At 43.3% G+C, this 27,390-nt stretch overlaps 1 protein-coding gene across 3 annotated transcripts in view; it reads left to right on the top strand.

Moving 5' to 3' along the window:
• The window catches only part of CASP3 (caspase 3), a 231,225-nt gene that overhangs the window by 179,300 nt on the left and 24,535 nt on the right, over nt 1-27,390 (top strand). For all 3 annotated transcript variants that reach the window (XM_085641909.1, XM_085641911.1, XM_085641910.1), the window contains exon 6: nt 16,991-17,111. In XM_085641909.1, coding sequence (XP_085498035.1) covers nt 16,991-17,111 — 121 coding nt within the window. The remainder of the gene's footprint in view (nt 1-16,990; nt 17,112-27,390) is intronic.

Below are 27,390 nucleotides of genomic sequence, written 5' to 3'. Positions count from 1 at the left end.
AAATCACGTTGACAGCAGAGGGCGATAGGCAGTTTATTTACCTGCAATATTGTTGTCAAAGAAAACGTGACCAGCGTGGAGCTCCAGTAGTCCGTATCCAAGTTAGGCTTTACGAAGTTTACTTTAGTGCTGTACAATCATGTGGACGATGATCATGTCTGTTAGAGTGTGCCTGATGGGTCAAAGACATCACGTGACTTAAATGGCAGAATATTCTACTACTTTTTTGGTCTATCATCTTCAGGTAACCATATAAAAAAATAACAATGATGCACTTTAAATGACAAGATTATCATAGATCATGCAAGTTAAATTGATTGGGAAAATGCATTCTTTTTTTCTTTTATGTTTACCTTATGAAAACTCAGTTGGTTAATGCAATCACTAGAGAGCGTAGAGAGAAATAGAATTGAGTCTCTTCGGCGGCGTAAGGAATACTGCCTTCCATTTCCAGGCTTTTTGGAACAGTTTCAATATCTTTTTACAGCGTCTCATTGCTCAAAGGTGTATCACACATTTGGCAATTGAACGTCAAGTACACCGAAATCCTGCAAATGTCACACATAAGCAATCTGGAACTATGATGCAAGCTGGTTGCAAAAGACCTATTGTCAGCTTACCAAGAACTTACAGTGGTCTTAAAGCCGGTCCACTGCTTACCATTGGTTGGCTTTATTGTTTCTCTCATTTGATTGCTTGTTATTCAATGGCTTGCATTGTACGCCTTGTTTATCTCTCCCCTGGAGCGTACCTCTGTACCTCTGTACTCTTGTTCTTCCACTGCTCACTTTTAAAGAGCTACTTTTTTTTTACTTAAGCACTTTGTTTTTTCAGCTGTTTCCCTTGTGTGTTTCTTCCACTGCGCACCATGTTCTTTCTCACCCGTCTGCTTCGTGCTTCACCCTGTTTTGTTCTCTCCCTTGTGCGCATCTCCCCCAGCCCTCTGTTGCATCAATCAATCAATCAATCAGTGACACTTATAAAGCGCGCTACATACCCGTAGGGTCTCAAGGCGCTGGGGAGGGGGGGTGCCGCTACTGCTCGAACAGCCAGGTCTTCAGCTTCTTCCTGAAGGAGAGGTGGTCTTGGGTCAGGCGCAGGTCGGACGGGAGGGAGTTCCAGGTCTTGGCGGCCAGGTAGGAGAAGGACCTTCCTCCTGTAGTCGCTCTTCGGATGCGGGGGACGGCGGCGAGGGCGTGGTTGGCTGATCGGAGGTGGCGTTTGGGAGCGTAGAAGTTGACTCGGCTGTTGAGGTAGCTCGGGCCTTGGTCGTGTAGGGCTTTGTGTGCGTGGGTGAGGAGGCGGAAGGTGATTCTCTTGTTGATGGGGAGCCAGTGAAGGTCTCTCAGATGACCGGAGATGTGGCTGGATCGTGGGATGTCGAGGATGAGTCTGGCTGAGGCGTTTTGGATCCGCTGGAGTCTCTTCTGGAGCTTGGCGGTGGTCCCGGCGTAGAGGGCGTTGCCGTAGTCCAGTCGGCTGGTGACGAGGGCCTGGGTGACGGTCTTCCTGGTCTCTGAGGGGATCCACCAAAAGATCTTTCGTAGCATGCGTAGGATGTTGAAGCACGCCGAGGAGACGCTGTTGACTTGCCTGGTCATGGAGAGGGAGGAGTCCAGGATGAAGCCCAGGTTTCGTGCATGGTCTGTCGGTTTGGGCGCGGTGCCCAGGGCGGGAGGCCACCAGGAGTCGTCCCAGGCGGAGGGTGAAGAGCCCAGGATGAGGACCTCCGTCTTGTCCGAGTTCAGTTTCAGGCGGCTGGTCGTCATCCACTCGGCTACCTCTTTCATCCCTTCGTGCAGGTTGGCTCTGGCGGCGGCGGGGTTGTTGGTCAGGGAGAGGATCAGCTGGGTGTCGTCGGCGTAGGAGATGATGCTGAGGTGGTGTTTGCGTACGATGGCCGCGAGGGGGCTCATGTAGACGTTGAAGAGGGTGGGGCTCAGTGATGATCCTTGGGGGACGCATCCACAATATGGCTTCTTTTCCCTTCTTTCACCCCACCTGTTGGTCGGTCCCTATCTAGATGTCCATTTCTCAAACTACCAGGCGTCTTCAAAACTTTCTGCAGAGCACTCACTGGAACCCAAGGCTTCACTAGTTACCACTTCATTATTTTTGAATGGGACCAGTAACCAGACGGCAGAGATCTAGATCAAATAATTTAGATTTCCGAGAGAAAAATAGATTTTTATCATCTTGGCTTGGATAATATCTAGGGGGGACCAGAGCAAATTGCACTGAAGTGGCGCTTAATGTCATCAAGGGTTATCTCCTCAAACATGGGTGCATCAAGACCCGAACTCTGGGATTTTGTTCAGTGAGGGCGGAACCAAATTCAGAGCGAGTTAAAACTACTCATGGGCACTTCTATGAGTAATTCAACACTGTCCAATGTTGCATTTTAGTGCACATTGTTGGAGTAAACTTTGAAGGAAGTGTTTGTGTTCCAGTTTCAGCGACAATCCGCAAATGGCCTGGGCCAGTTGAACTGGTTGCAGCATAACAAGTCTTAAGCATATTTTGTAAGCTACAAACTTTCCAGCGCTATACATCATGTTATAAAGAGTCCACATTAAAGTTCAAGACCAAGAGCACACGCAAAGATATCCAAATCCAGATGTATGTTTTCTTGAAAAAGTTTTTCTTTATTTTTCTTAAAAGGGTTTCTCTTTATTTCCTCAAAGGCAAAGATTCATAGCCAACGCGTTTCGTCTCCCATAGAGACTTCTTCAGGGCTTCACAATGTGACACAAAGTATATTCATAAAGACGTTTATGCAGGTCAAATGTTTGACAATCCAAAGCACGCAAGACTTCTGTATTCTTATTATATTTTAATAATACAGCATGGTAGCCAGAATGATCAGTCACGGCGTCTGCTTCAATGCGTTGTTCCTTGTTAAGGAGTATAGAGGGGAGTGCTCCTTGGTTCCCTGCACTACTTGATACCTTGAGACACTGTTCATTTATTAGGTGCGGTCTCTTAGCCTCTACCCTCATCTTTTGGTATATATTTTGTAAGTGACTGGGCTGATTCCCCTCCTCTCCAGCTGTATTTAGGAATTGATCACGAATGGCGGAGTTTAAGTACATTTGATTTGTTAATGTTCTGTTCATATTGAGTTTATCAGCATAAATTCCTTTACAACTTTTGCAGGATAGGTGTTTGGTCACCTTATCGGTTGGTTAAAGAGCTATCTGCATAAGGAACATAAACTCTTAAGATAGCTGCAGTCAACAACCAACTTTGCATAAGCATTTGTAAATTGTTTACTTTAACCCCTTGTGTGCCCATGACGAGCTGGACTCGTCATGGGCCGCGGTTGCGCTGTGCCCATGACAGAGTCCAGCTCGTCATAAACCCCGCCCGCTAATGTAACGGCCGGCACAGGGCGGGGAAAGGGCGTGGCACACAAGGGGTTAAAGAGTGCTGAGTTTCTGTCACTTGTCACTCTTCGTCTCTTTCCGTCGCTCTCTGTCTTTTTCTCTCGGTCTTGCTCTCTAGCCAGGCGTCTATCCTGATCTCTCATCTGCCCTGTGATGGCCTTTGCACAGTAGCAAGATGGCCTGTTAGTTCATTTAGAGATATTTATTTTTCTCTCATCCCTTCCACACTCAATTTGTCTTTCTTCCCCACCACTCAATCATACTGCCCATTATCCCTTTGTCCTACACCACTCACTATTTTCTCCGCTGCCCCTCATCCTACACACATTTAGTACCTCCTACAGCTCATAGTAATTCTCATCATATTAGTCTCTTTCAGGTCATAACCCTACCCACAACCACTGCTTTATTTGTGAAGGTGGTTTCAAGGTAGTGGGCTGAGACTTTTTGTTATCATCAGGCTTTGACACAGAGCAAGAGATAGAAAGGCAGAAAAGGGAGAAAGAAAGAAAACTAGGAACATGGTGACAAAGGGCGAAAATAGTGATGAATAAGAAGCTACAAGACTGAGATAAAGACACAGGAAGTGTAGGGTGGTGAAGGATAGAGGCGTGAGGTGGAATCAAAACTAAACAGCCCTGGTACTTTTCAACCCTGGCATTTGCCAGTAATGCGATAAGCTGCTAAAAACCTTTGGGTACCTGCCGTTATTAATGTTTTTTATTTATTTATGTTTACAAATTAAGTACTATTCACAGCCATTTTTTCTAAAGCAGGCCTTCGACTGCCACCCATTAATCTCTCCTCCACCGTTCTCCTCCCTATCCTTCCCTTGTCAAAAATTGCCCCTATCCTAAACTCCAGCCCTTTCATACTTACTTCACCCTTCTCCTGTCAGCACTTTCTCTCTTACTATTACTGGATGCCCAATATCTGCAATTATTTTTTCATTTGTAGTTTATTTTTCTATTTTTCTCAGGATATGGCACTTCAAGAAATGTTGTATTCTTTTCTGCATCCGACAATCCGCACGATGCCAGAAATGTGGCCAACCAAAATGGAAAGGGTATAGGTAGTCAGTTTGTTGCCATGCTTCCTGTTAGGAGGCAGCCTAGGGTTAATTTGGCTCCTAAGTGTCTTAAGGAGAGTGGTGGCGCCATTTAGCAGTCAGTACATCACTGTGTGCTTTTGAGAGAAAACAGATGTTTATTGCTACCAAACTCAATGGTACTCATTCTATCGACCTCTGAAGGATGTAAGGCTGAGTGGGCACACCAGTAGTCTAACTGATGATCACGGGGTCAAACAAAGATTCCTGGAGTGAAAGCATAAGCTTTCTGACCCACCAGTGCAAAACATTACCATTCTCACTCCACATATTCTGAGAAGAGAATAATGCCAAGCCATTGAAGCAACACAGAGTATTTTGACTGTTATTGCAAAACTAACTATTAAAAAAAAAAAAAAAAAAAATTAGCAACAGCGGGAGTAAGACTGGCTGGGGACCAGGGTGGTCACCTTCTGTTGATACTCAAAACCTGGCTCCTAGTTTTCTTGGTGGTGCATGTCCTGAGAATAGCCTGTGACTGCTGTGGAGGGTATGTTTTTGGGCACATTGGCTGCACCTCTGTTTGGGGTGCTGTTTGGCACCCCATGCCAGTATCATCCAGTGTGCTCATCTTTATATTTCATCCTGCAAACTGACCTGTGCATCAGGCCTGGCGGAATCGGAGCCAAAGGTGGCAATCCAGTGCAGCTGATACCATAAAGTAAGTTGGGGCAGTTAGAGAAGTATTAAGATTTCTGTTGAAGAGTGCTGCAGGAGAGTGCAGAATATACCGAGGGTCACGGTTTAAATGGGACTGTGGCCTAGCCCCGAGGTGTTCCACGTGAGGGTGCTGGGAAAGGGAGAACTGAGAGGTAACGCTGTTTCCCCGTGGTTCGTGGTCATGTTCCAACACTATCAGGAACTATAGATACCAGCACTGTTGATCGCTTGATTGATAATGTGTCATTTATGGCTTGACTTGACTGTGCACAAGAACAAAGATCACCCTATGGAGTGTGGTTTGGAGTCTGGTTATTTTATCATCCTCTTTCCTGTCACCTCACTGTGGTATGATTGCATGGAAAGATGGAAAGGAGGACTCCTTTACACTCTATAGAGTGCTTGGGCTAAAAAGACTGGAAGGATCTTATTGAAGAGCCCCATTCATACGCTGAAATGATTATCCGTAAATGTGCTTAACTTAAATCCATCAAACCCCTGCACTTTAAGCTATAAGATAAAACTAGGTTAATTGAAACAGCTGTGAGAGGTAGTCAGGAGAAAAAGGATGGACAGAAGATTGACAACATCGGAAATGAAATAGGCTGAGACAAAACTGTGAGGAGTCTTGATAACAAAAGAGAAGGTGGAGGTTTTCAATAATCTAATAGGGGCACCTTCCTAGGACTGCTAGGAATCCTAGCTGAGATTGTGGCAAAAACCCACTTTGAAGAAATGCAGATGATACTAAATTTGTTGAGCCTGTAACTCACTGAGATTCGTGCAGTGATCCGGAAGGCAAATAAACTTTTCCCCAAACCAAGAAAATCGGAGCTGCATAGAGGAGGAGCTGTATTAGTAGTACTAGTGGAATCTAGTGATTTGAGAGGTAGGATTTTGTGCAAGGCAATCCTAAAGAAAAGGGTTTTGCTGGTGGAAAAACATTTTGTGTTTTCCCCCCAAGGATTTGCATCCCACTACACTCACCAGGACGAAAGCTCACCTAGAGGTTATATAAGACCTAGTGTGAGGAGGGCTTACAGCTTCAGGGTGCTTCACTGTCTGCCTAAGGATTGACCGTGGGGGGAAGAGGTTTATCTTGTCACAGTTTAACTCTGCAGAACCATTTTGAGGGAGCTTACGGCCAGGAGCTAGATGACTATGTCTCACTGCTGCTGAATATTGTGATCCTGGTCCAAGTAGGTTGAGGGTGCTTCGATGTCTTGAGTGCGTCCTAGGTTTGGGGAGATACTTAGTCCTGGCCAAAGGCCAGTGTACGCTTCTTAGAGGCGTAAAAGAGGGCACCTAGCATACTTTAGTTATGTTTTTCAGTTTCTTATCTCAGTTCTCCCCTCTCTTAAACTTGGGTGAATGAGCCACAGTGAAGGGTATGGTGACCTAGCTATCTGAGACATGTTCTCTTGGAATTACTTAGTATGTGTCTAATTACCCTTCCTTCATTTTATTGAACAGATTTTTTTTGCATTGAATTTGGAAATATCCTGAAATGTGCCACTTTGACCCATCATTTAATACAAAACAAATGTATTTGTTGAAAATGCCCCGCAGTCGTATTTAATATGGGGTAACATATAAAGCAACTTAAGACCTTGTAGGGGATAGTGTGCAGTAAGTTCCAGCTCAGAATGTCATGGATTTTGCACTCCAATTGTGTGTATCAAGGCAATGAACCAATGGTTTCTTATAAAGGCTAAGGAATGAGCAGCGTTTTAATGAAGACGTCCCTTAATGACTAAAAATGTTTGATCCTGGGTAAATCACTTTAGCTCCATGTGGCCTATTTTCTACTGCTGTCCAAAAAATTGAGTGCTTAGATGTGATTCAGTTTGTATGGGTACTATGCAAAAAAGCAACAAAATGTTTCCCTGAGTGACCCAGTCAATTAGCCCCGCCTCACCATCATTCACTGCCACTATGAGAAATATTAATCTCAGACAGGTTTACCAAGTGCCAGAGTAGGAAGATGCACCAGTGCAAAACAACGGTAAAATGAGAGATGGGATGATGGAAAGCATCTGATCAAAAAGTAGATTTTTATGCTTTATCCTACCACAATGTAAAAAAACCTGGAACAAGAAGGAAAGAAAATTTCAGTTGTTGCAGAGGTCCAGGGCAGCAGCCCCAGCACAGTCAGTCCAGCCCTTGACAACTGATGGAGGGGTTGGGGGTGCTAAAGCCCTCTTTGCCCAGTGGTCTACACAGTTCTTAAAGTAGTTCATTTGATGTAGCAGGGAAGTCTAACATGATCATAGATGGAGAAGGATGCTGGGAATTCAACTAAATTGACTATCTGTCTTTTAGTCCCAGTCGTATGCGGGTCAGAAATCCAGACACAGGTTAAGGGTGAGAGAATGTTGATGTGCTTAATTAACTCCGTACATGATGATGTATTGTGAAGACTGGGAGTATTACCACCCTATACCACTACCCACCCATAAACCCTAAAATTACCCTTTAACAATACCCACCCCTAAACACATACACTCTCTCTTTTTTTTTTTTGCACTGTCACAAGGAGACACATTGGAAAAATGTCGGTAAGCTTATAAATGATAATCTGCGAATGAAAAAATAAATTAAACCCATGACTTGAGTTTAGCCAGTAGGGCTTCAGTAGATCTATCCCAGAGGAAATTAAGATTGTTCTCTATCGGCATCTGCAAGAACCAATTAGGAGGCAGCCATGTCGCATACACAGCTATGTTGTATTAAAACAGTGAGTGGCTGTTTAGTGCTGGCCATCATGAATTTTAGCTAGACCTGATATGTGTTTTTAGTTTCTACGGTTAACTAACCTTGGGTTCCTACATTTTGCTCTTTCACTGTGTGCCGCTGCCTCTGAACTCCACATAGCTTTTTCACCAGGGGCTTCTGCCCCGTGCATTTTACGTTGCTCTTTTTCACTGTGTTCTTCTGCCCCTCACACTCCACATTGTTCTCCTTTGCCCATGTTCTCTTTCACTTGTTTACCCCTATCCACCGTGTAGCTTCACTACGCCCAATCCTGCAACTATCTCATCCAATATATATATATATACATTTTATTTTAAAGCGCTTCCAACTCAATTTTACAACCAGGCTTTCGCGATACTTTAAAAAAAAATCTGCCAGTCTATCTGGGATTGGTACGTAAAAAGACAAAACACTACCCTTTGTACATGTGTGTTGACCGCATGCTTACAAAATGATGTGACAGTCATGTCATTAGGTTTCTCTTTTCCCTTTTTTTCGTCCTGGTGCACAGCTGCCGAGATGCTGATCAGCATCACAAAAAACTTTAGGTCTCAGAGGGGAGACCTATTGGCTTTGCTAGTGCTTGTTCAATAATTAGGCTGCTCTAGTTACCTCCTGGAGATGTAATGGAGAGTTTTCCCTGTTTTAAAACATTTTTATATTGCTCTTTATTACTATTTATTGTAATTATATACCTCTATCTCGGTTGTGCCTATGTTTAGGTGCATCCGGATTCAGGTTTCCTTTCTTAAGTAAACTTTTAAAAGATTTATAGAGCTTGTATAAATTAAAACATTTACATTCTATATAATTAGTTAACATCAGCAACATCCTCAAAGATATATGTGTTCTCCCAGAGTTAGTAATTTCCTTTACTCTGGTTTCAATTCACATTATTTGTACATTCAATTTTTCTGTCCTCCTTTGTCTCCTAGGTATTAATCTAATTTGCTTCTATCGCGTATTTTAATAATAAATTACATTATGGGGGTTCTTAAATCAGTCTTTGCCTCTGTTGAATCCCTGTCCCCAGGTGGTATATCCCTGCCAAGCTTTCTTTGCAACATTTCATTAATTCTTCCCTTTTCCTGTTTTTGTACACCCAGTTGGCAAGTCTTCACATTTGGAGCAGCATTAGCTTTCCAATCCATTGTTATATTCCTTTTAGCTATGGTTAGTGCAAGGTGTACACATTTACAGTCTTGCTTTGCTGCTTTCTATCTGTGCATGTGGTCCAACAAGCACAGCACGGGTTGGACTTCAGTCTTTTCTCTGTCATTTTGGAAAGGAACCTTAATATTTCCACCCAGAATTGTGCCATCAGTGTGCATCCTCAGACCATGTGATAGAAATCCACCTTTGATTCGTGACATCTGGGCATTGATCGGAGACCCCATGGTATATCCTGACTGTTGTCGCTGGCGATAAAGATGTTTGATGTAAGTAGTTGAGCTGTTTACATGTAAATCCCAGGTTCCTAGTGACTTTGTATATTCTAGGATATTGAGTCCTAGTCCCTGTTTGGTGTGTGACGTTGATGCATGAATAAAAAATTGTTAAGCCTAAAGTATTTTATTCAACAGCACTACGAGGCTACACTAATGCCAGACTACATTATATAAAAGCATACCATACTTAGAAAAAGCCTTATTGCATCCACCTACTTATAGAATAGCTTGCAATTAGACCCTAATATTCAGGTTTATAAAATCAATAAATGCAAATGCATTGGATACATTAAAGCACTCGGCCCTTCCACACAAGCAGTTGTGGCAGAATTTCCGTTGTGTGGACTCATCTTTGCTCAAGGCACCAGAGGAGTGTAGAGTAGATCTGGCGGTAGCAGTAGGAGCTCCAGCAGGAAGGAGTTAGGAGGCCAGCAAAGTAACCAGCCCTTTCAATGATGGTTGTATTCCCTTGCACGTCCATCTGCACTTCAACGTAAGCCCACAGTTTTGTTTGCTAAAGCCCACAGTTTTGCTGGAGGCTGGCTGTATGCGCTGAGTAATGTTCACAGTGAAACCTCTAAGTCTCCTCCCTATCTCATGACTGCTATGTTAGTGCAGGTTTGTGTCCGTCAAGAACAGGTTTCAGTGGGTGGCAGCCCATCACACTCCAAGAGGGTCAAACTAGGGGGACAATGGCACTGAGTAGGTGAGAGCAGTATTTGAGAGCTGAATATCCTGTTGCATTCATCAAAATTAAGGAGAATTTCTTATGTGTAGGTCGGTCTGAGTGAATGCTGGGTTGAATGTGGCCAAGGTTGTATGTTGGTACTTGTTGAATTCCAGGTCATTTAAGGGAGCCTTGTACTTGGGTGGGGTAAGGAGGATTGGAGCTCAATTAACATTTTATAACTAGCAATTAAAAGATTGAGGCATGTGTATGTGTGCTGTAGATGCACATGCTTTGCATAAGTCTGCCATCTAGTGTTGGGCTCACATGATCACAATTTGTTTTTGTTCCAAGAAGTTTTCGTCGAGTCACAAGGCTGGGTGACTCCTCTTCTTGGTTATGCTGCGCATGGTCATCAACACCATCTTCAGATTGTTCTCGCGCTCTGGTTCGAGACTCCTTTGGGCTCTTTTTGGTCTGTTTATATCTTTTGATGATATTGTCTCGATCGGTATACTATTGGGGGCAATACACCCTCTCCGTTGCGGGTCTTTGGCTCGTTTCCTCGGCCCACGGTCCTCGCCCGATTGGGCAAAACTTCTCTATTTCCAACGCTTTTGGAGAATGACGTGCTGATGGAATGCACTCAGTTCTGTTTCTGTCCTAAGTGTCACTCCAAATACACTCACATTGACCAGCATCCCGTTTGCAACTTATGCCTCTCACCCACTCATCGAGAGGACAGCTGTGAGGCCTGCAAGTCCTTTCAGTTCAAAAAGACTCTTCAGGATCAATGTGCTAGATGACAGGAAATGCAGCGCAGGCAAGCGGACGATGTCCCAGACATCTTCGGTCAACAAGAGAAGGAGGAAGAAGCTTCGGCGGCATAGGAGGAATCACTTTCCATCCATGATTCCAAGTCTCAATCCGATCGACCATTTTTCAGCCAGCACAGAAGCAACGGACAGTGAGTACTTCTACCCCCGATCCCAACTCCAAACCATCGGCTTCCATCGAAGAACCTGCTGTTTTCGGTCCGAAATCTATTCTAGAGCCAATCCTCGAGACCGTTTCATCTAAAGCTCAATCCGAAACAAAAAGCCTGCAAATTCTGCCTGGAACTAAGACAATGATACAACCACCAAAACAGCACACTTCTAAGAAGCAGTTGAGTTTTGAGGATGCTTTGGACATTCCTGTTCAACCTGTAAATAAAAGAAAGGATGATACAACTAGTCCATTGCACATTCCAATTCCAACTTCACCTATACCACAAACACCACCTACTCCACCACCTTACACACCGCATTTGTCTGAGGCAGGTAACATATCCCCTCAATCAATAGTCCAAGAGGATCAGGATATCCCAGACAATGCACAACCAGGGGATGCCTGGGATGATTATGATACTGAGCCTCAAGGCAACACTGACCGTGGCTTATATCTAAGGCTCCCTGTTTTCCGTGTTTACTGATTTTTACAGATAAATACAGACAGAAAACCATTTATTTTCCTGTCTGTATTTATTTTTAAATGTGGATAAAAACGGAAATTGGGCTGTTTTTGAGTGATTCTAAATGTTGTCAGCCAGGACATTAGTTCTGCGGATTGACAGGCAAGGAGATTAAAAAAAATAGGGATTTTAGTAAAGAGACTTAAACAGAGGTACATTTGCAAAACCTTGAACATATTTTCAAACAAGTGCATATTTTACCATCTGAGTGTGCATATATCATTGAAACCTATCAGGCGTTCAGACACGAGTGCACAATAACTGGTTAAATAAATACAGAAATATACACATTTCAGCTTCATATTTGCACAAAACCTAAAAAAAAATATGGATAAATGCAGGTAAAATTAGCAAAAAAATAAATATGGATAAATACAGACGGAAATGACAAAAATATAAATACCATATAACCGGGAGCCCTACATCCCACTCGCTCATCACCACCTGATGATGCCCCTGCTTATCAGGACCTAATAGCAGGTGCATCTACATTCCATCTACATTCCATCTATATAAAGATTCAATAGAGGAGGATTTTCTGTTTCAGACGTTGTCTAATGCACAGAGTGCTGCATAATATTTACAGTTACTCAAGGGTATGAGACGTCATTCAGACGAAATACTTAAAGACCCAATCAAAGCGAGGATAATTACACCATGCATTGACAAAAAGTCGAAGCAGCACCTTCGGACCCCATTTTTATATGAAGTCAACTAACCCCGGACTCTTTAGTAGTGTTGAATGCAAGATAAAGGGCAAATGGAGATTCACCACCTCCAGAAAGAGTCCAAGCTAACAGATACCTCTGGTAAATGAGTTGCTGCACAAGCAGCTAATCATTGGTGCATAGCCCACTGAGACGAAATGCAGGGGCTCCTCACCACCTCCCAGAAGAGCATAGAAAAAGGCGCCAACAAATGGTAAAGTAAGGTAAACTTATTTTCAACAATTCTATTAAATGTGCACTGTATGCAGCCGACACCTCTGCCAGGGGTATAAACACCAGTATCCTATTACTTAGGCACGCATGGTTAAGGGTGTCAGGATTTAAGCCTGAGGTACAGCAAGCCATACTAAATCTCCTTTTCGATTAAAGAGCATCTTTTCAGCCCTCAAGTGGACACAGCCCTTAAAACAATGACAAAGGAAACGGAGGTAGCAAAATCAATGAGAACTCTACAAACTAACACGTACCGTGGTTCTTTTTGTAGGCACAGTTAATAACAAGTTGCAAAATCAGCTACCACAGACTCCTCTGGGTCACCATACAAGAATCAGGACCAAACCTCTTCCACAGAGGTTCTTAGAGAGGAAAGATTTTTTAAGGAAGAGGCAGAGGAAACAATACCCGTTCCTCAAATGCCAATAACAATCAATGACTTCCTTACCATTCCCCCAGACCACTTAACACCTGCCAGGTGCCGTCTTCAATAGTTTCTCAACAATTGGAAATCAATCACAACAGACCAATGGGTCTTGGACATTATCCAACATTTTTATTGTCTGGAGCTCATTACAACTCCTCCAAATATTCCACCTCGCAAACACTAACTATCCACACAACATCAAATCCTCCTGCAACAAGAGTTACCAGCTCTGTTACAAAAGGGAGCAGTAGAACCAGTTCAACAACAATTTCAGGGAACAGGAGTATATTCACTACACTTCTTATCCCCAAAAAAGATGGATCCCTGCGGCCCGATCTCAGACCTTTAAATCGTTATATCATATCAGAACACTTCCATATGATCACTCTCCGAGAGATCATCCCTTTGTTATAAAAAGGGGACTTAACGGCGGCTTTAGATCTAAAGGACGCTGGTTTCCATATACCAATTCATCATTCACACAGAAAATACCTTAGATTTCAATTTCAAAGAAAACATTATCAGCTCAAAGTTCTTCCATTTGGGATTACCACCAAGAGTGTTCACAAAATTTCTAGCAGTGGTAGCATATCTGCGCAGATAAAATATTCATGTCTTCCCATATCTAGACGACTGGCTAATCAAAGCATACCACTTCAATCTTTGCATACAAAACATTAAAAGAACTCTAATTTTACTACCTCAACTAGGGTTTACCATCAACCTACAAAAGTCTCATCTACAACCAGCCGTTACTCAGTCGTTTCTAGAGGCCATGCTGAACACACACTTAGCATTAGCATACCCAAACACTGACAGAATACACAACATAGTAAAATGTCCTGTATTTAGATAGCCCCAGATGCCAGACTAAATATGAGACCTCTACAACAATGTCTCTCTCAACAATGGTCTCATTCACTGGGTCAGCTTCACAATCTAGTGTTGGTAGACAGCTGCACGCATCACTCTCTGCAATGGTGGAATCCACAGAATCTATCCTAAGGGCGGCCGTTTCAGGACCCATTTCCCCAAATTCTTCCATCAGATACTTCCCCAACAGGCTATGGAGCACATCTCCGCAAACACACTATTCAGGGAGTATGGGATTCCAAACGCAAGAATCTCCATATCAATCACCTAGAGCACAAGTTGTTTATCTAGCAATCAAAGCCTTCCTACCTCACCTACAACACAAAGTTGTCCTAATTAGAACAGACAATATGACCGCTATGTATTGTTTAAAAACAAATCAAGGGTGGACACACTCTCTCCAATGATCTCACTTGGCACAGAAAATATGGAGGTTAGCAGTACACCATAATATTCACCTTCTAGCAGAACATGTTCCAGGGACAAGCAATCAAATTGTGAACTTTCTGAGCAGAACGCAACAACAAGTCCATGAATGGGAAATTCACCCGAAGGGTCTTCAACCATACTTTAACAAGTGGGTGTTTCCTAAAATACACCAATTTGCAACAAAAGGAAAAGCGAAATGCACCCACTGCGCAAGCAGGTATCCGCACCATCAATCCAAAGGTAATGCTCTGTGGATGAACTGGGCAGAGATATTTGCATATGCTTTTCCACCTCTTCCACTACTTCCGTTAGTGGTCAGGAAACTCAGACAAACATCTCTCGTCATGATACTGATAGCTCCGACATGGGCTCGACAACCGTGGTTTTCAACACTCCTAGAACTGTCTCTAGTCCCACACAAGGAGCTTCCCCTTAACCCGGACCTTCTCTCTCAGATCCACGGAACACTAAGACATCCCAATTCAATCTTGCTATTTGGCTCCTGAAGTTTTTGAATTTGCAAACTTAAATTTACCTCAAGAATGTATGAACATTCTTTAAAGAGGCTCGCAAACCTACCACAAGGCAAGGTTATACAGCAAAATGGAAATGTTTTGTTATGTTCTGCCACAAACAAGACATCAACCCCCTTCACGCAAAAGTACAAACAATTATTTTTTACCTATTGCATTTACAAACTGCAGGGTTGGCATACACCTCTATATGATTACATCTTGCAGCTATTGCAGCACATCTACGAAACAGACACCTACCAGTGTTTAAAATTTCATTTATCAAAGCCTTTATAGAGGGACTTTCAAAAGGATAATTCCACCTAGTCTTCCATCTGCTCCATCATGGAACTTAAACATTGTCTTAACAAGACAAATGGGTCCATCTTTTGAACTACACTCTTGTCAATTACAGTACCTTTCATGGAAACTTGCCTTTTTAATCGCTATAACTTCTCTTAGAAGGGTCAGAGAAATTCAGGTGTTAATGAGGAGCCTTTCTTTCATGACCGAGTAGTGCTTAGAACTAACCCCAAATTCCTACCAAGAGTGGTTTCAAATTTTCATATTAATCAATCCATTGATTTACCTGTCTTTTTCCCACAACCAGACACAGTTGCAGAAAGGGCATTACATACTTTAGTTCTCAAAACGGCCCTAATGTACTTCATCGCCCTTTCTGTTTATCAAAGGTTTTTTTCAGATGTGATTAATTGTTGTCAACTGGAGCGATCCTTTTTCACTTGGTATGGTCTGTGTGATATTGGTGTCCTTGACCCCTTGTTTTTACATGTAGCCTAGGTCATTATCTTATCTGGTATGTTTCTGTGGGGATTGTTTGATTATATTTTATGTGTGCTTTTATGGTTTTATTTCTTGAAACCAAATAAAGATTATTCTGATTTGATTCACTACATGGACAGGACTAAATCATTCAGAAAGACAAAACAATTATTTGTTGCCCTTGCACCTCCTCATAAGGGAAAGGCAATATCTAAATCCAGCATTTCAAGATGGAGAGTTTAAATGCTTCCAAACATGCTATATAAAAGCTAAACAACATCTACCTGTTCCCCCAAAAGCTCACTCCACTAGGAAGATTGGAGCTTCCATGACTTTCTTGCTTTCTTGGAACATTCCTATTGCTAATATTTGTAAAGCAGCAACATGGTCTACTCCACACACTTTCACAAAACGTTATTGTGTGGATGTATTCACATGCCAAAAAGCCAATGTTGGTCAAGCAGTACTTAAAACTCTTTTTCAAACAACTGCAACCCCTACAAGTTGACCACTGCCTAGGGAGAGACTGCTTTACAGTCTATGCAGAGCATGTGTATCTACAGCACACATGCCTCGAACAGATAATGTTACTTACCCTATAAGCATCTGTTCTTGGTATGTAGTGCTGTAGATTCACATGCACCAACCCTCTTCCTCAATAAGGTTGCAGTTCATACACTTTATTTCATTTTAACACATGGACATCTCATTGCTAACATACAGCATTCTTACATTCTCACCTACCCACGGCAAAACAATCTGAAGATGGCATTGATGCTCATGTGCAGTATTACCAAGAGGAGGAGTCACACGCCTTGTGACTCAAAGAAAAAATCTTGGAAAAACAACTTGTACTCATCCACGCCCAACATTACATGGCAGACTTATGCAAAACATGTACAGCTACAGCACTACATGCCAAGAACAGATGCTTACAGGATAAGTAACCTAATCCTTTTCTACAACGATTAGTTTATCTACCTGTTAGCTTTGTCCATAAGGTGAAGTTTATAAAGTCATCTACCACAAACCTGACCGGTCATTAGTGCCTTAATTGAGAATGACATCGAAATGATTATATTAGCGTTTTTCTATAAGTACTACTTAACTTGAGCTTTAGAGTGTCTAAAGTTTGTAGGTTTGCCCATACATGTATCTGCATCAATAACATTTGGTCACTAGTCCATGCATACTCTACAATACTGTACAATTGGCATGGCAAAAGGTATTAACAATGCTGTCCCTGTACACACAAGCTTGGAGAATCACATATATTCTAGTTGTGCTTTCAATGTATCTCTTCTGTTTTTATAGCTTCTGTTAACAGTGATTTATTCTGCATGTTAAAAATATCCAGTGCCATTGACAAAATGCTTGGTTACTACTAATGTATTCCTCTTTCTTTTATATATTTAGAGTTTGGAGAAATATTGTTCACTAATGAGACGAATAGCATTGACCAAACTACATTTGATAATTTATTTTATAGGCCTGCAGAGGAACTGAATTAGATGGAGGAATTGAGGCAGACAGTGCAGGAGATTCGTCAGATGAGCAACAGAGAATACCTGTGGAGGCAGATTTCCTTTATGCTTATTCAACAGTTCCTGGTCAGTTTGTATTATCTCTCTATTTCTCTCTATTTCATGAACTCCGTGCACGCAATTTTGACATTTGATATGCAGAGTAATGCAAATGATTAAAGCAACCAAAATGGGGGTTGAAACTTAAACTTGCAGATATTTTTTCAAATTCATTTTTTGGGATGTTTTTTTAAATTGGATGACGCCTAGCTTTTTTGCGATACACGCCCTTATTTACACTACTTGTGGTCAGTTTTGATTGGTAGTGCAGTGACTTTGCTGATTGGTGCTCTGTTATTAAGCAAAACATTACACTGTCATTTTCTGAGTTTAATGCTGACAGTGGGCAGTAATCAATGTCTATCAATTGGATTTCCTCTGTCTATGAAACATCCCATTGAACATTTTAGCTAGCAATTGGTGTAGTCTGTTAATGATTTTCTTATGGACGGTGCACCATTTCAGATGCACTAACAGCCAGCTGACTCATGGGAACGAAATCCCTTTATTCCTATTTATTGCTGCTTTCCCTGTACTGTACCAGGTGTGTGAATCTCCACCTGCAAGGAAATACGGGGAAGGGAGTAAATTAACCCCAGGAGATTAAAAAAAAAGAAATAGGGGAATATGGTGGTAGATGCAACAGAAGGAATGCTTCTCACGCTAGGCTTTCCATCCCGTACAGTGTCTCCCGTTGCAGGGGCTGGGACACTCTCACTCTCTCAGCTGGCCGGTAAGCTTCTAGACACATAGGCAGGCCTTCAGCTCCTCCAGCAGCAAGCGCAGACTCCTCATCTCTGGGTGCCTGGCTGTCAGGCAGACACCAGCACTGGTGCCACAGCTGCTTTTAGAGTACTCTGTGGAGTACTCCCTTCTTTTGTCTAGAGAATATGGAACAAGTACAAAATGGCGAGGTTTGAATCCCACTTATTTTACACATGTCCATATAGAGTGTCAAGCAAACAATGGTGCAGAGCTGGTCAAAGTGAACCCGACTTTCCATGCTTCCAGGGTCAGTGTGTCTAGACGTGCGTTTCGGTCCATTCTTCTGCGGCTGGGGGTGCAAGTCTCTGCCTTTATACCTTTTTTGTTTTTGGCTTGTTTTGTTTGGAGAACTGTTCTGGGAAACTGAACAATGGGCATTTAGTCTTTCAAAATTGAATTCTAGCAGTTTGACAGTGACTTCCACACTAGGTAATTTCCTGTAATTAGCCCAGTATAAGATGCCTCTCAGTTTTCTCATCTCTATAACTTTATATATGCATCATTGAAGTCATTATTTTTATGTTCCTGTGGGTCATTTCCTAGTTTTATAAGTATATAAGGATCAATCCATTATTCATCATTGCACCACAACGAAGTCTGAGTTCCTTCGTCAGATCGTCGCCACTTCCAGCTACAGAATTTTGTTGGTGCCTTTGTCCTAATCTTGTCCACAGTGTTGACTCTTTCGAGCCAAGTTCTTCAGCAAGTTAGAATCCAGATCTTCTCCAGTGGAAGTAACAGGGTATCCTATCTACAGAAATCTGGTCCTTTTATGTGCTGTTGTGGGGGATTAAGGTGGTTACCGACAGGTTTCATCCTTAACACAGGGCTGCAAGAACCATGTTTTCTGGAAGTTCTTCACACCCTGCCCTTGACACAGGATGTGGATCCTCTGTCCAAGATTTCAGAACCGCTTTGGTTGGTTCTCTTTCATATGTAATTTTCTTGCTGTTCCTTATCCACAGCCTTTGTGCAAGGCAATGGCTTCCATTGCAGGTAGCATTGAGGCTGGCTCCAAGCAGGCATATCCAAAACATGGGCACAGTTAATTGTGAGCTCTCCTTAGCTGGGTATCATCAGCCCTCCTGAAGCAGCAGTCAAAAGTCAGACAGAAGGGCATGCACTGCCTAGAAATGTCCTCACCTTGAACAACAGAAACTACTGTCCTACCCCTTACATCGACCAAAAGGCGGTGTTCCCAGTGAACTAATTAGCAGCACTTTACCATCTCGATCCTCATTACATTTCTTAGGGTATCCCTGTCTCCATCCTCCCTTACTTCGTGTCGAGATTTCCACGCTCCAGCCATAGGAATGCAGACAGTAGACTTCCACTGTCTGGGTGAACTGTCCCTGTCCTCCCAGCCCTCAAACTCCTACCTCACAGAGTCCTAGTATCACACATGTGCTCCACGTCCACTGCAAATACATCCACTCAGCATGCATGAGGAATTTCAGCGCAAAGTTGTGAGGGTTCGCATATTGTTGGATCGTAACATGAGAGTAGTCATTAGACCCTAATCTCTCAGACACCCGAGAAAAAGGTCGGGTCACGGTAATGATTCACAAAAACTTTGCACACTGCCTATTGTGAGGGTGTGGTGTGTGCCTCTCCATGTCGCAAAACATGTCCTGAACCTCTCATATGCAGGCCAGCCCTAGGCCTCTGTGATCCCTCTACATGAGCGTGCCCCTAAGGCTAAACAAAAAGTCAGGATAACAGTTTTGCATGTAGTCGAACACTCAGGGAGTGGTACATGTCCGTTTTATCATGCAGGGGATAGTCCCTTCCCAACAATGTCTGATTTTTCTTTACTTCAAGTATGTTTTGCCCACCTTTGTAAAGGACCACCCCTACTTAGGGGTTGAGTTTGGCCATTTTGCCTCCCAGCTTGTGCGTTATCTAAAGTAATTTTTTGAGGTGAGATTGTGGACCTCAATTGAGCCCTGTAAACCTTGATGCTGGAGCAAAACCCTTCAGCTGCTGACTGTCATTCAGATGACCAGATCAAACCGAAATTTCTCTTAACTAATCTAACTCACATTTCTGGTGGATGCTTATAAGCACAAATTCCTCATCTGTCGACTAATTTCGACTAATCCAAGGTGCCAGACTAGTTCCAGATTTTCAACAGCAACTGTTCTTGCAGTGTGGCAGGGAAAATGTCTACCTCATTTATTTGCGGTATCTAAGTTCCAGATACAATTCAAAATGGTGCAACAAATGCTCCCTTAGACAAACTATGACTGCTGGGGAGTGGAAGAGAAACTCTATGCTGTAGAACATAGGAAGAGGTTATGCTGTTTCTGCTACAACTCGCCGTGCCATTCTCGCACTAAGTCCGGATCTCTACCCAAGTCTTGAGGTAAGTTTAGGTCCAAGTCTCACGATAAGTGCAAGAAAGCCAAGCTGGATTCTTCCCCTTCTTGTTACTTCAGAAATGCAGAGATGCAGCGCAACCTGCAAATCAAGGGCATGACACTGCAGGCTTGTTCCAAGTTCATTCAGAGGCTGGTCCCGGCACATCCCTATGTTCCTTGGTCACCATCTGCCCCGCAGCAGGTGCAGAACTGTAAAGAGGACATGCTGCTGATCTTTAAATGGATACTGAGTCCCTCTGAAGTTCATTGGGCTCCATGCAGCTACAGAGAAGCTTTCACCAGCATTCTATCCCCAGCACTGACTGCCGAGGCCTTCCGGTGTTTCCACTCCTCTTGACATCAAACAATCAAATTATTTTCAGTCTTCTTGACTTCATCTCCGTTCCGCCAATATGATATCTGCGTCCGGGATGCCTTCGATGCCCTGGCCGGACTCGGGCCCTTCTCCTCAATCACCCTCCTCAACAATGTACAGGCCATAATGGAAAGTACCACTTTCCTGTACTGTCTAGAGTGCCGCTCGAAGAACTGGTAGCAAGATAATTATTCGGTTTGTAACTTCTGTTTGTCGTCCGAGCACGACAAGACCTCCTGCCTCGCGTTCCAGTTCAAGAAGACCCTCCGGTATCAATGCCTTGTTCGATGTAAGATGGTGCAGTGGCAAGATGAGGACACCCTGACATTTTCGGGGAGGAGGTCGAAGGGTAAACAAGCTCTTCTGCAGATCGACCAGCAGCCTTCAGGCTGGAGCCGAGTTCTCTATTGGGCTCTGATGCTGAAGACCAACCGCCCCCACTCGGTAAATGACCAACGATGTAGCCCACCATCAAAAGCAAACAGTCGACCACCACCCCTCAGGGTTCGGGCGTAGAGTCCAATACCAACCCAACAACCTTCTGGGTCACTACTGCATCCAAGCCATGGTAGCACGAACTGACTCTGAGCACGGCACCGAAACACCTGCATAAGCCCTAGCCTTCCTTGACACCTTCTGGTTCTGTCCGGACCAACCTCGAAGCTAAAATAGACGTCAGCGCTGACTCAGCCATCCACAGCGAATTCTTCAGGGGGTTCCGAGGATCTTGACATCCATATTCTACAGCGCCTTCAGGAGGAGCTGAACAGTAGGCAGAAGAGACTATTCATCCACCCACAAATGGGCAAGATTTCTGCTAAGCTGCTAAGGAAGGGCACTCTTCCTTATAAGAGAAAGCTTATCTACCCATGCTTAAGTTTATTTGGAAATCCACTCAGGATGTCTTAAAAAAAAAAAACTGAGTTGACAAAAAGTACAAGGCCTTCCCTTTGGACCGACCTTACATCAGAGGGCAGCTCCACCAGTTTCTCTGGTCATGCATACCACCTGTAAACGCGCAATGCACTCTACTGGAGAAACCCACCCGACAAAGAAAGTAAAAAGATTGATGCAGTGGGCAAACGGGTGTCCATTCGATCTGCCACCCATTAGCTCATCGCCAACTCAGTCAGCCTACTCACCGAACACAGTGGGATGAAATGGGAGACCTGATCCAACAACTTACGGATCAGTACATGAGCTCGTAGCGGAGGGCTAAACTACCACCACATAACCATCAGGTGTGCACTGGAAGCAGCTGACACTGCTGCAAGGGGTATTAACTCTAGCATTCTCATCAGCCGACATGCTTGGCTCTTTGTCTCTGGCTTCAAGCCAGAAGTCCAACAGCATCTGAGCAACATGCCCTTTGATGAGGTATACCTCCTCTTCGGGCTTCAAGTTGATTAAATGGTAGAGAAGATCAAGAAGAACACGGCCAAGGCAATGAACCCATCAACCCTTAGCTTCTTTCGCCACTCACAATTCTGTGGTGGCACCAAAATGACTTTCCCAGAGACTTCCACCTCATACCGGAGACAACGGCAATCCTCCCAGGGTTTTTCTCATAGGGGAAATAACCTCAAGGGCAGGAGCAGAGGTAGTGTGGGAAAGGGAGCCGCTTCTGCCAGGCAGTGACTCTATCTCCCTTCCCCTGACCTCATTACATGTCTGGGAATGCTAGCAGCAGTTTCTCATACAATGGCAAAACATAACCTCATACCAATGGGTTCTGTCCATTGTAGAACAGGGCTACTGCCTGGAACTCACTGCTCCACTCTAAACATATCCCCTCGGGTTCCGAAGGCCCCTCAACAAGTACATCCTGTCGGAACACTTCCACATGGTCACGCTCCAGGATATCATTCCTTTGCTGCAGCAAGGTGGCTTCGTGACTGCCCTCGACCTGAAGAATGTCTGTTTCCACACCCTGACCCACCATGCTCACTGCCATTGCCTTAGGTTTGTGGTAAGTGGACAACACTTTCAATTCAAGGTTCTGCCCTTCGGGGTAACTACTGCTTCTAAAGTCTTTACCAAATGCCTTGCAGTAGTAGCCACTCCTCTTAGGAGGAGAGGTGGCCTCCACGGTTTGCCTTACCTCAACGACTATCTGATCAAGAGTGCAAGTAGACAGCAGTGCTTGGTCCACACCCAGATCACCTCAGATCTTCTCCACAATCTCGGGTTCGCCATCAACTTGGGCAAGTCTCACCTTAAACCCCTTCAGATACAGCCCGTTCTAGGGGCAATTCTAAATTCGGTCACTGGAAAGGCTTATCCCAGCCCCATAATGGGTTTAAGCTTTCCACCTTCTGTTGTTTCTTTTCCAGCCAGATCCTCGGCTAATAGTCAGAACAGTAATGCTCCCCCTCAGCATGATGACCTCATGCATCGCCATCATTTCTCATGCTTGATTACACATGCGTCTGCTTCGATAGTGCCTGGCGAACAATGGTCGCATGCGGAGGGTCTCTGGGAGGTACTAGTGCTGATTTGGGCCAACACACATCTCTCTCTGAGGTGGTGGAACAGCACCAACCTGTTGCAAGTCAGGCCCTTTCTAAACCCGGTTCCCCAAGGGACCATCACCATAGACGCCTCTCTCACGGGGTCAGGGGCACATTTCAAGAATCTGACTGTTCAAGGCATGTGGACACCCCTTAGTAAGGAATATTTGCCTATACTTTTCTGCCTCTCCCACTTCTTCCATATGTGGTGTGGAGGCTACGGCAGATGTCCCTCCCTTTCACCCTAGTGAATCTCACGTGGGCCAGACAACCCTGGTTCACAACTATTCTAGAGTTGTCTGTACTCCCTCCCCCCCCTCAGGAAGCTTCCCCAGGGGTCAAATCTACTCACTCAACATCAGGAGACACCCAGACACCCCAAGGAGCTCAATCTAGTAAATTGGCTCCTGAGGTCACTGACTGTTTGTCAATCCTCAGGAGGTTCACCATCTCCCTACTCGATCCTGCTGTGCAGTAAAGTGGAAGAGGTTTGTCCACTAGTGCCTACCCACACATATTGATTTACTCCTGCCAGCCAGTCTTCTGCTACCTGTTTCCCTTGCAACGCTTGGGTCTGGCTTACTCTTCATTTTTTTGCATTTGGCTGCAGTGGCAGCATACCTACAGAACAGGAAACACTTTTCATTATTAACATCATTAAGGCCTTTATGGAGGGATTTAAAAGGTTTATACCCCCCAGGTTACCTCCAGCCCTGTCCTGGAACCTCCGTGTATCCTCACTAGAATTTGAGCCACATCGTACGTGCCCTGTTTAATTTCTTTTATGGAAGCTGGTGTTTCTAGTATGTCACTTCCAGGCATGTGAATAAAATCCAAGCTCTCACGCTTGAAGAACATTTTTTAAGTTCCACGCTGACAAAGTAGTACTTGGAACTAACCCAAATTCTCTGCCCAAGGTTGTCTCCCCTTTCCACCTCAACCAGACAGCTGCGCTCCTGGTGTTTTTCCCACACCCCGACTCAGTCGCAGAGAGTATTTTTGACACATTAGATATCAAGAGGGCTGCATTCACAGGACAACACCATTTCATAAAGCGCAACAGTTATTTATTGCTTACACTAAACCACACAAAGGTAGTACCATTTCCTGATGCTTGCACACACGCTTCCGAACCAAGCGCATTGTGGTAGACTGGAGGGAAACGCTAAGGCTGATGGTATTGTCCCCCATCCCCCCCCCCACCTCAAAGTGGCATTGATTTATACCTTATAGAAGTTCACAAGGATTGCAGGCCTCTTGTGGTTTTGACATTAGTTGTAGTTGTATGTTTATTCATATTGCAATGAAACACATTTGTTTGTGTTCTTTTTTTTTTTTTCTTTCATTATCTTTTTTTATTTTTTATTTTTATTCTTTCTTTTCTAATTTGCTTTATGTTTGTGATATATGGCTCACATCATCCTTCATGCAATTGTTGAACACTTTGAAGTACATCGAAACTGAGCATTTTGGGCACATCCACAACTACGAAGGATAATGGCATGTGTCAGCCCGAACACTCCTCAATGTTTCCAGCACCATAGTAAAGGAGGCTATGATGTTATTGCAGAATATACAAATTTGGTTCAATGTATTAAGATTTATGATATTCTTGCTGTGGAACTGTATATGTGTTAAGTATATTTATGTCTTAAATGTAAATGCCAATAAAAAGATATTTTTAAAAAAAAAGGTAGTACCATTTCAAAAGCAGGGATGTGCAAGCTGTCTATTCAAGTGCATTCAGACCTGCTACGCCAAGGTTGAAAGAGAAATCCCTGCTCTCCTTAGGCCATATTGTACACGCAAGAAAGTGGCCTCCAAATAGCTGGTATCTGTAAGGCAACTACCTAGTCCACACCACAAGTGTTCAGCAAACACTAATGTGTCGATGTACTAGCACGTCAACATGCTCAAGTGAGCTAGGCTGTACCACATACACTTTCTTTTAGTCTTTGTAGAGCATGCGTATCTACAGCTACACATGCCTCGAATGGAGAATGTTACTTCTGTTGGTGGCATTCAGTGCTGTAGATTCACATGTGCCCACAAGCCTCCCCGGAAGCCTTTGGTTGTTGCAGATACATTACTTCTCTATTCAAGATTCAGTCACATGGTCATCTTCTGACACTACTGTGTTCCATCTCTATTCTCTTCCACTGGGAGGGAAAACAGTCGAATGATGGAGGTAATGCCCATGGGCACTACCATTCACAGGAGGAGTCACTATACCTCGTGACGCAAGAGTTCTTCGAAGAAAAACAAGTTGTACACGTCCAAGTCCAACACTAGATGGCAGGAGTATGCAGAGCATGCAAATCTACAGCACGACATGCCACAAACATATGCGTACAAAGTAAGTAACATTTCAGTATGTGTCGTATACTTGTCCTGAAAGCAGAACTTAATAGCTGGCTGAATCAGAAAGCAGCAGAGACGTTCCAAGCACATCGAGCTAAGCTGTATGAGAATGGAGAGAGAGTGGGGAAGCAATTGGCAATGCGTACTAGGCAGAAGTCTACATATAACTCTATAACTACAATCAAAGTTAACAGCCAGGAATATACGAACTCTGGGGATATTGTTGAAATCTTTCAACAATATTATCAAAAGTTATATCAAAACGATATCCCAGCGGGTTCAGATGATCTGGATAATTCAGATGAAATAGAAATTTTTATTAGGGAATTTATGAGGGATACGGAAGGAATCAAAATAATAGATAATGACACTAGGGAAGATCTTGATAGAGAAATTGACATTATAGAGCTTCAATTAGCTCTATCAGGCTTAGCTTCAGGGAAAGCAGCTGGTCCCGACAAGATTCCCCTCGAACTTTATAAAGTTTTGGGTATTCAAATTTTACCATATTTAGTAGACCTGTTTATCGGTATACAATCAAGTGGGAACCCCCCTGAATCCTGGAGAGACACTAACATAATCGTTTTCCCAAAGAAAGGCAAGCCAGTAGATTTACCTACATCGTACAGGCCGATCTCCCTGATCAATTCAGATTCTAAACTCTATGCAAAAATTATGGCTAATCGGCTTGGGAGGGTTATAGAACATCTGGTCTCCCCGTGGCAACATGGCTTTGTCCCTGGCAAAGGCACAACAGATCATACCCGCAGGGCTATTACCTTATTTGATATTATGTCAAAGACGGGAGACCCGATGTCATTGATCCTCCTAGACGCTGAAAAAGCGTTTGATCGGGTGTCTTGGAGATTTCTGTGGGGAGTTTTAGAACAATGTAATTTTGGGCCAGGACTTATTAATTCCATAAAGGCCATGTATCAACAACCCAGGGCCAAGTTACAAATTATGGGATTTGAATAGAGACCTATTAATATCTCAAGAGGTACCAGACAGGGGTGTCCTTGCTCCCCGATTTTGTTTGCGCTATATATAAACCCCTTGATTATTAGACTATTATACAGCCAGAAAATAAAACCAGTTATCGTTGGGGAATACGAGACTAAAATTCTAGCATATGCCGATGATGTGGCAGTTTTAACACCAGATCCCGCTGAGGCTATTGCTGAAATTGAAATAATCACACATCAATTTGGGCAATATTCGGGATATTCTTTAAATAGGGATAAGACGGTCATTCTCTGTACTGAAAATATTATATTTACTGACCTAGGATTGCAATAAGTACGACCTATCTAGGAGTGTCCATTACAGCGAAAATAGAAAACATTAATAATTTGAATTATGATCCTCTAATTAAGAATATCACTAAAGATCTTTTAAGGGTAAATAACCTACATCTATCCATTATTGGCAGATGCAATTATCTAAAAATTAATACACTCCCTAAAATACTCTATTTTTTCGGGCTATCCCTTTGTTTCTAGAGGAAAAAATCATGAAATTACTTGAGTCCCAAATGTCTAGTTTTATATGGCAGTATGGGAAAATCAGGAGATCAATGAAATATTTATCTCTTCCTCACAACAGAGGAGGGCTAGCTGCTCCGAATTTGAGGCTATACCACTGGGCCGGCCTTCTTCAACAAATGGTACCTCTCCTTGTGATGAATCAAGATAATCAGGATGTTGTGATTCCTTCTATCTATGAAATAGCATTGGGGAAAAAAGCTCAAGGACTCCTGCTAAGGCAAACTGAAGCAAGATATTATAAAAAAAAACAAGTTGAGGATTATTATTAGTGCATGGAAGGTCTGGAGGCAGGCCGCTAAGCTGATGGAAATCCCGAAATTTAATAGATATACCCCTCTTTGGCAATCCTCGATATTACCATCACATGTTAATGATGTAATTGCAAAA

Source organism: Triturus cristatus, chromosome 2_2, assembly GCF_964204655.1.
Source record: "Triturus cristatus chromosome 2_2, aTriCri1.1, whole genome shotgun sequence".
Classification (NCBI taxonomy): Eukaryota; Metazoa; Chordata; class Amphibia; order Caudata; family Salamandridae; genus Triturus; species Triturus cristatus.
Note: the sequence above shows the minus strand (reverse complement) of the source record. Positions and strands in the feature narration are given on the sequence as shown.